General features: G+C 39.7%; 1 protein-coding gene and 1 pseudogene across 1 annotated transcript in view; both read right to left on the bottom strand.

Annotated features, from left to right (window-relative positions):
• Positions 1–10,000, bottom strand: part of LOC138042514 (QRFP-like peptide receptor) — a 23,199-nt gene that overhangs the window by 184 nt on the left and 13,015 nt on the right. Inside the window, exons 2-3 of the mRNA XM_068888423.1 lie at positions 2,955–3,010; positions 1–1,618 (exon numbers count right to left, since the gene is read on the bottom strand). The exon at positions 1–1,618 is cut by the window's left edge and continues 184 nt beyond it. Coding sequence (XP_068744524.1) covers positions 515–1,618 — 1,104 coding nt within the window. The 5' untranslated portion in view covers positions 2,955–3,010 and the 3' untranslated portion in view covers positions 1–514. The remainder of the gene's footprint in view (positions 1,619–2,954; positions 3,011–10,000) is intronic.
• On the bottom strand, positions 8,341–9,477 carry LOC138041738 (QRFP-like peptide receptor; annotated as a pseudogene).

The raw sequence follows: 10,000 nt of genomic DNA, 5'->3' as shown, positions 1-10,000 counted from the left end.
CATTACTTCAAATAAGATTGAGTATGGCTACACCACAGAAAAGGGCATGAAGTCCTTGCTCACTGCCATGGTCTTTCCTCGGAAAGAAATCTTAGCCTGCGTACAGCCGCCCCTCCCTTAGAACAAATTTGGGTTGCGACGGGGAGGGGGGGGGGGGGGGGGGGGGCTGTACACAGGCTAAGAGACCTTTCCTGTGCATTGTCTTTTTCTTTCCGGTGGTAAAGATGTGTTTAGGCGAGAGTCTAATTTAGCAACGCTGCCCGTCGATGGGCTGAAACGTCCTCCACTTACTGATGCTGCTTCTTACTTTCTTTTATGTACTGAACCAAGGATCATGACGTCGGCATCATGCAGCATCAATTGCATTTATTGAGACAAGATAATGCCATGTTCAGTTTAGGTTACTTTCTGTAAAGATTGTGAAGATGTGTGTGATCCATAGGATGAATTTTCCATTCAAGTTCATGAGGTGTATCCTTTGCTACTACGTAAATATGTTTACAGCAGTGACATTTCATGAACTTCGGATCAAGGTTGGACTTCTTTTTTCTTGCTTTGCCATCTGTGCAGTTGGTAGCTGAGTCCGTCTCAAGGAGCTAGAATTGAGATGTGATAGAGGCACTCGACTTGCGTGGTTCAATGAAGACAAGAAAGCGCGGTTCACATTTGTAAATCCGCTGCGGTATTCTTTATTGAAAATTGCATAAATGCATGGATTGATGGCCGAATTAGCATGGCCAAGAAACAATCCTACAAACATCACGTTCACGCTCGCGATTTCGTGAAACGAGCTATGCACTAGGAAGATGAGCAGAAGGTAAGTGTAATAAGGCATCCAGCAAAGAGCGAAGACAACCACAATAGTTATAAGCATTCTTAGGACGCGCTTCTTGGTGGCCAGTTCAACCAACTGATTTGGAGCAATGATGTTTCCTGGAACCTGCCTTGTCCAAACCTTTCGCACAATAGCTGTGTACAGCACGGTCATCACGGATAGAGGGACGATATACAATGAAACCAGCAAAACAAGGGTGTAAATTTTGGGCGATGACTTGTCATCGAATGCCGGACTCCACCGTTCGTAGCATTGAACAATGCAGTCCTTTTTGACGACTTTCATTGCGTACAACATCGGTGATGCAATGGCACAAGACACAACCCAAATCAAACCAATGACGAAGTTAGTTAGTGGTTTGCTGAGGCCCGGCATTTTTAGCGGAAAAAACACAGCGAAGAAACGATTCACCGCAATAGCAGTGAGGGTTAGAACAGAGCTGGCCAAGGATATTCCCTGGATGAAAGCAATGATCTTGCAGAGAAAATTGCTACCAGGTCCGTTAAACCAAACGAAACGCTGACCAGTTGCTTCTCTGGTGTAAATACATATTTCAATCATCATGTTAAATAATGTAGTTAGTATGTCAGCCACAGCCATGGATACAATGAATCTGTTGATTGGAGCTGATCGTAAGCGTTGGTTTTTTCCAACAACCAGAATAATAAGTACATTTCCAAGAACTGAAATCGCAAAGATCATCAGATATGCTGCGGCTTTAGCTGCCGCAAGACCCGCCATTGGGATGTAAGGAACTTGGCAGGAACTAGTATTGTTGGACATCTACATTAAATAATGAAAAAGTACATAGTTAGTATAGCATCACTTGGAATAAGCAAGACACAATGAGAGACGCAAATAAGGAGAAAAGTTATTCAAAACTGATGATGGTTTTACTGAACTTCCGAAACTACAATATAACCATATATTGAATCATCGTAGTCAACCCTGACACTAAGATCAAAAATAAAACTGACGTACTGGTGCTTCTTTTCGTTGTCACTGGCTGATAAAAATATCAGTGTATTTAAAAAATATATATATTATTACTTGTTTCCATAAATACTTTTTGACAGAAATTACGCACAAGTTCTAAGTAAAGGTGACGAGCTGAGGAAACGAGCGACCGGAAAACTCGCCATGCCGTCATTTATCACTTTCTTTTGTTTTTTTGAGACACACGTTAATCAAACGTCAACGCCAAATTGATCATACATCTACATATTGCAAAAAGATCTTCAATTGCACAAACGTGTTCGGAGTTGTCTTCTTTGGAAGGATAATAAAAATAAAAACTTTCAAAAACGTTGTGACGTGAATTAAGCTGAAGATAAAACGAAGTTTGCCGGCCATCAAACGTCGACAGAATAGGAAAAAACAAAATTAAACATATATCGGGAAAAGTTAAAATTAAGATATTTATAATTTCTTAATTAGGTTTTGACTTTGTATTTTTTCTATTATGATGGATGGATAGTTCGGCAATAGAATATTTTCATATCAACACAACTGAAATTCATCTAACGACTCAATCCAGTCCACTGAATTCCTATTTCTGGTTCTTTTAACCAGTATCCTTGCATTATACATATATTAAAACAATAATATGAACAAAACATTTCGCACTAGTCATGCATGTTTGTTCGCTTTCGAGCATATTACAGACCAGAGATGTTCGAAATTGAAGGGATTCCCAAAACTGTCTACCCTCTTATTCTCTAACTACAAAATTTAAAGAACGAGTTAAGAAATTGTTTTTCTCTAACAGAAGGAGAGAAAAATTCTACTTTAAAATCTTTCATTTCGTCAAGCTTTAGTTGAAATAAAGTTTTATCTGAGTGCAATAAAAAGAGATTGTTTCAAGGAAATTTGAGAATTGAGTCTGACCAAAAATAGCGTCAGGGATTCCTTTTATTTTTTCCCGGCGACAACAGAAACAATTTTCATTAAAAAAAGAGAAACTTGGCAGCCACAACAACCAATAACTTCGTCGTCCCCTTTAACAACCTGTCAGATTCAGAAGCGGTAAAATCAAAACATCATTTGCTTTCCCCCCTGAAGCGTCAATTTAAAGAGCAAGGACAGCTCAGAAAAGAAAATGAAAAATTGATATCCTTACCACACTATTTGGGTTTAAACGATCGAAGACTCTTCTCAGCAATGAACTTTTACGACCTGCGACAGAGAAGTTGACAAGAGTCTGGCTTATACAAATTTATCAGTGTTCTATGGCAGGTTTACTTATCTTACTCCACTACCGGTCAGGGGGTTGAAAGATGTCATGGGTTTAACATCATTGCACGAAAATAACTTATTTTACGTATGTTAGATCCCTTTGACAGCATTTGATGTCGAAATGACAATTCAAGACTTCTAAATGTTTTGAATAAATGGATTGCTGTCTTTTGTGAAACGAGTTTTAATTGGCCGAGAGCATGGTATTGACCCTTGTAGCAAAGTTCAAATATCCGTATCAGGAACAAATCTGTCCGACGCGTCAGCCAATACATAGAGGTTTCCCATGAGCAATCAATTTGAAGAATTTTTTTTCATGACGCGACTTCCTTACACTTCTCTATCTTTGATTGAAAAATGGTATGACAATAACCTTCCAAAAATTAATGTGTACTTTTCCTTAACAGGAAGCTGTGGAAAGTGTGACCATAACGGAAACCCTTGGATTTGCCTGAAGGCTTGGCAATTTACGCAGAACGAAGATATTTGCTCAAGTGAAATACACTGAGCAAACTGGGGTGGCTGGTTCGACGAAGGTAAATTGTGAAGAAAAATTTTTTATTAAGAAAAGATGAAAAGATTTTCGACATAAAGTGGAAAACTAACGGATCATCAAATGTCCAAAAGGATGAAAGCCTGCATATGTAACAAAACGGTCCTCAGTTAAAAATGAAAAGAGAAAATACTTTAGGTCATGTAATCAAACGATGTATGAAAACATTTAAGTGATAACAACAGTTAAGCTATGTCTATTGTTGAACACGAAAATTGTGGGTTTTGTCAACAGAGTTGATAATGTACGTTTCGAGCGTTAGCCCTTCGTCAGAGCGAATCGAGGAATTATTGTTTGTCTGGAGTAGGAGCTACGCTATTGGTGTTAACATGGCAACGTGAAGATTAGGAATAAATTAAGGGTGCCGATTTGGAAGATGAATTTTTGTTCCAGATTCTTGCGGCTTTCCGTCGAATCTTGATGTAGGGAAGGGTCGCAGATAGTCATGTGCTCTTTGGAGTGGTTAGGGAGATTAAAATGACGAGCAACTGGCTTAGATGCATCATTGTCATTCTTCTCAACATCGCCAAGGTGTTCGCGGAATCTGTCGCCTAGTCGTCTACCTGTCGCGCCGATGTATAATTTATTGCATATATAACGTGCAGGTTATGCAATAAATGACATTTGGGGAGGTACATGTGAAACGATCGGTGATCTTAACAGGTCGCTTGGGTCCCGATATTTTGCTAGTGCTAAGAGTGAAAAGACAAGTCAGTTTTGCATCGTTAGCGTGATATTTGAAAGTGCCGGGTTGCTCGTTAGTTTTGAGTGCGCTTCTAATTAAAAAGTTGCCTACGTTTTTGTCGCCGGTTTGAATGAAATTAGTGGAGGTTGTGAAAATAAACTACCATTCTCGGGATCATTTTGGGGTAATTTAAAGTTATTAAGAATAATACTTTTGACTGCGTGATTATGAGGATGGAAAGTGAGGGTGAATGGAATTCTGTCGTTCTTATCCTTTTGTGACGTTTGTAGTGCTGACTGTCGATAAAATTGTTGGGCACGATGATGGCCCACCTTGACCACAGAGACAGGACAGTCACGTTTTTCGAAGAACTGGTACATCTCCTCTGATTTGCTGGAAAAATCGGAGTCATCACTACATAGACGTCGAAGTGTAAGAAATTGAGAATAAGGAATCGAGTTTTTGACATGTGATGGATGTGACGATGAGTACAACAAATAACTGAGAATCTGTAGGTTTGTAGTGCACACTGGTACATAAAACGTTGCCACTGATAGAAACTTTGATATCTAGAAAAGCCTATGAAGTTTTCGAAATTCCCCAGATATATCAGTAAGAGTTGGTTGAAAGGAATTAACGGTGGTTATAAATTGATCGGGTTCTCCTCTGCTGGATGAAATAGTGCCGAAGCAGTCGTCAATGTAGCGGCCGTATAGTTCAGGTTTGGGGCCGTTGTACTGATTAAAAAATTGGTGTTCAACATATCCTACAAAAAGACTGGCATAACTACAGTAGGTACCATTCTTGTCCCCATCGCTACACCATTAATTTGTTTGCAATAGCTGCCGGCGAATGAAAAACAGTTAAGCGTTAAAACTAGATTGGCAAGGCGGAGTAGCGTTTCCGAGCTTGGTTCTTTGACAGTACGTTGATCGAAAAAAGTGTTAAGTGTTACGTGCTTGAAGACCTTCGCTATTGGGAATGACTAAGTGTGTATAGAGATGTAATTTCCATGGTGAAAATAAGGTTGTTTTGGCCGGAGAAATTGAAGTCGCGGAAAATTTCTAGTGCGTGTGTACTGTCTTTAATTTATGATGGCAAAGATTTGACGATAGGCGTCATAATCCCGTCTAAGTAGCTAGAAATGAGTTCGGTAGGGAAATTACAGGCAGAAACAATAGGGCGACCTGGGTTGTTCGGTTTGTGAATTTTTGGCAAGAAGTACATGTTCTAGGGGTAGTGATGATGAGATTAGTTGCAGTGTCCAGTAATTCTTGATTGACTATAAGATTCTGAATGTTGTCCTTGACAAGTTTTTGATGAGTGGAGGTGAGATCTTTCTCGACTTTGGCATCAAACGAGGTATTAGAAACTTGCCGGAAAAAGAAAAAGAAAAAAAAAAAAGAAACTTGCCGAAAAGCTTCTTTTTGCTAAAGGTCGGACCGCCAAACAACAACAATGGCGCCGCCTTTGTCGGCCGATTTGACAACTACGTCATTGCGTTTACTAAGATTTTTAAGCGCCGCCCACTCTTCCGAGGAAAGGTTGGAAAATTGAATGTTACGATTGAATTTAAGTTTGTGAATGTGGTGACGGCATTTTTTTTGTAAAAAACGTAAAGAGGCAAATTGTCCCTCTGGAGGAGTCCATTTAGATTTGCGAACTTGAAGTGTTTGAAAAATATCTTTGGTCCGAAGTGTCCAAATCATCCCCTTTGTCATGGAAAATGGCTTTTATTGGTGCAGGGATGGCGCAGTGGTGAGAGCACTCGCCTCCCACCAATGTGACTCGGGTTCGATTCCCAGACTCGGCGTCATATGTGGGTTGAGTTTGTTGGTTCTCTACTCTGCACCGAGAGGTTGTTGTCTCCGGGTACTCCGGTTTTCCCCTCTCCTCAAAAACCAAAATTGGATTTGATTTGCGTTAACTTGTTGATTTCAATTTACAGTGTCCCCGATTAGTGCTCTACGGCGAAAGAGAGTTAAATAAAGTTCCTTTCCTTTCCTTTAACTGAACGCGGAAAAGGAATTTTTCAAAATCTCGCTTAATAGTGCGTTTGGCAATAGGGACAAAATTTAGGCCCTTACTGAGAACAGATTTCTCTAAGTCAGTAAGCGGAAGATTTTCTGGAATTATAACTACGGTATTATGGCTATGCAATGTAGCGTCGTCAGTAATTTGCGGACCTCTTAATTGTTGAAATTTCTGGGTCTTGGTTTGGTGTAAATGGTAAAACAGTATAGAATTAAGTTCCCGCATTTTAGCGCGACTCGATTTTACCAAAACTACTGGACAAATTTGGGAAGTTCGGCGCGGCAATGAAGAATTTGTTTGCCAAGTACATTTCGTTTTTGGCAAATAGCTCTGATTGTGATCCTCATAATATTACGTGAAAAAGAATTTACAGCGCATTGAATTTGGTGAAGATATTGATTCGAGTGAGAGAATGTTGATGCATGAAAGTTTGAGCGGAAACCTTTAGGAATGACTCTAGAATTGAGGCAACGGCCGATGAAGTTGATGTGACTACAAAACCTAGTTTTGGCGAAGATGAGAGTGGCTAAACGGAGAAAGCTAAATTGTTGCTAAGTGCGGGAAAACGAAAAAGATAATGTAAATTGACCACGGTACAGGGATAATGTGGAGCAAATTCTGCACCCTTAATCCCCACGGCATCAAGGAACGCTTTTCATTTAACTAATGTATTCCTATTTTTCACGTTCCCATGTTACCATAGCGTAGCTCCTACTCCACTATAAAAACTACACACAACCCATACTTCCTCGATTCGCTCTGACGAAGGGCTAACGCTCGAAACGTCAGCTTTTATTATCTCTGTACGGTGGTCAATTTACATTATCAACTCCGTTGCTAAAACCAAAAAAATTCGTGTACTACTTCCCCACCGACGCAGCACCACAGTTTCTATATGTCTATTGTTGACTTGCTTTCGTGCTCAGCACTGAGTTTATCGATTAGTTTAGAACTTGAAAGTTGTTTCACGGATGATAACAGAGGACGACGAATTGGCAAATAAGTCTATAGGGCATTTTAAAACACTTTTAAAATACTTGTTAACGATAAAATGATAACTGGTTTTCAATGCAGTTAGGTAAAATTCACGCAACGAATGACGATAGCCATTTAATATGTATCAAAAGGACACTTTTTTTTCCTTTAGATCTCGCGACGAATTAGGGTGATAAAATCTTGAAAGAGGAAATGCACATGATAATACAGCCAAAAACCTCGACGTCGAGTTGTTTTGCTCCTTGCACTTTGAGAAAGATAAGAGACTAAGAGGATCGGATCGGAAGACGTGACTAATCTTGTGAGGCGCACAATTATATTAACTAAAGTAAAAGGATCTCTTTAGTGATCGAGCTGTTTATTTGAAATTACAGCAAGTGCGTAAAGGTCACAAGTAAAAGAGTAAATAGGAAAGTGTTTGTTTGATTTGTCCCCAGCTGATCAGAGAGTACAGTTTCGCATCGAAAACTGAAGTGTAAACGACATTGCGTTTTTATTATTCCACACGTGACTTGTCCCATTTTCATCGAGGCAAACCTAAAATAGATAAATAATAATAATAATAATAATAATAATAATAATAATAATAATAATAATACTAAAAACTCAACATCTAGAAGATCAGATTTGATACTTGAAGAAAAAGAAAAGAAGGGTATCTGGATATGTGATATGGCGTGCCCACACGAAAATAGCATCGAAAAGAAGAGAATTGAGTGAAAAAACAAATTACAGACAGCTTGCATTTGTACTTAGAGAGCGAGGACCTGGTTTCAAAGTCAGAGTTATTCCTCTTGTGATCAGTGCACTCGGTGGAGGTATAAAAGAGTCAATAAAGGAACTGGAACTGGAACTGGAACTGGATTTGCACAAACGATTTGTGCAAATAGGTTGTTGCGGTGTTATCAGGAATTTACAAAGCGCCAACTGAATCAGACGTACGAGTGCTTTAGTTACCTGATCCATTTGAAGGTTTTGGCAATTGAAAGACGTATCTGGAAATCACAAAGGCTGTTCTGTGGGAGTACTTCTGTCATTGCTTGCTGTTTGAAAGTCAAAGGAATGAAACTGACGAAAACGACATCTCATAAAAGTCAACTTTCTCAGCAGAGAGCAGATTAGTCGCGTGAGTTGAATCAGACCCATCCTGTATTCGTTATGGATGACGAAATAAATGCATGGGTTTATTGCACTGTTTGCATGTCCGACAAACAGACAATAAAACATTATAGTTTTAGGGACATGGCAATGCATGCGCACGTGTTTCTCACTGAAGAAATTCAAGAAAAAAATTACATGGTATGGTAGCCAACAAGCTGCAAAAAGGCTGACGATGATTATGAGCAGTTTCAGGAGTTTCTTTCTCGCTTGTGAACGAGGACGCTGTCCTCGGTGCATTTCGGTCGCAGCCTGTCCAGGAATACTGCGATGCCAAACTTTGAAGACTATGCAAGAATAAAGCACTGTTATGACTACCAGTGGTAAGGCGTAGAGCACTGTAAATTGGATGATGGTATAATCGCCGCCGGTCATGCGAAGCGGCGTCCATTCTTCGTTACAATAGAAATAACCATCGTATTTTATCATTTTGTTCGCGTAAAGCAGTGGAGAGCACATGAAGACAGAAATGATCCAAATGGGAACTATGACAAAGCGTGGCCGTTTCAGTAAAGTCACATGTTTCAAAGGAAACCGGACCACCAAGAATTGATCGACCGATATCACCGTTAGTGATAATACGGAACAAGCCATGGATACATCTTGAATGTAGCCAACCAGCTTACATATCAGAGTTCCAATCATCCCTCCAACAATCACCGCATAACTGTTTGTCAGCTGGACGTTTAGTTTGTAAGGCATGTGAAAGACTGTTATCAAAAGATCTGCCACCGCCATGTTCAATTAATGAGTTAAAGTTCGCATGTTACGATTTTTGCGTACAATCCATACGACCGTGCTGTTGCCGAACAAGGACACAAGCATTGCTACCACATACAGCGTCGTTCTTGTGTAACGTTTGACTGGTGTATATTCTTCCTCCTCAGGGCAGTCAAATGTTGGATCATCCCGACCGAATAAGCTCCCGTTGAGATCCATTATTGATCAAGTCTTCCCGACGGTCACATCTTGAACGATCTGGCATCAAAAGTTGACATTGTTATGTGCTTCTGCTCATTAATTAAACAGAAGTAAAAAGTAACCTTACTTTTATTGATATCATTAAGAGAAAAGGAAACGAAAAACGATTATTTGAAATGGGGACCGGCCGGAAAAGGGGAATATTTAGAAAAGGCAGATCACCAGAATGTATGGGGAATATTTAAACTCACATAACGAGCCAGACGCCCTTAACAACCAAAACAGTACCTCGGTATCCCGCGGAGATAGCAGGCAATATGCCTGGTAGCTCAGAGGGGTGCCCAGTTGCTTGTAGCATTCCAATGTAATTGAATCCATCAGGATTATATAATTAATAAATCTCTTTCACTTACACTTACAAGGTAGAAGGTGTTCTAATCCTCTAGCTTGAGATATTTTTTTGTCAGATTTTAATTAAAATTCTACTTTCAAACATGACGTTGATGCATCAGCTACCATATCGGCAGTAGGACAATACTTAATGATTATCTTGCCTGCATTCTGCGCTCTGCGAACGAAATGG

Source organism: Montipora capricornis, chromosome 3 (assembly GCF_036669925.1).
Source record: "Montipora capricornis isolate CH-2021 chromosome 3, ASM3666992v2, whole genome shotgun sequence".
Taxonomy (NCBI): Eukaryota; Metazoa; Cnidaria; class Anthozoa; order Scleractinia; family Acroporidae; genus Montipora; species Montipora capricornis.
Note: the sequence above shows the minus strand (reverse complement) of the source record. Positions and strands in the feature narration are given on the sequence as shown.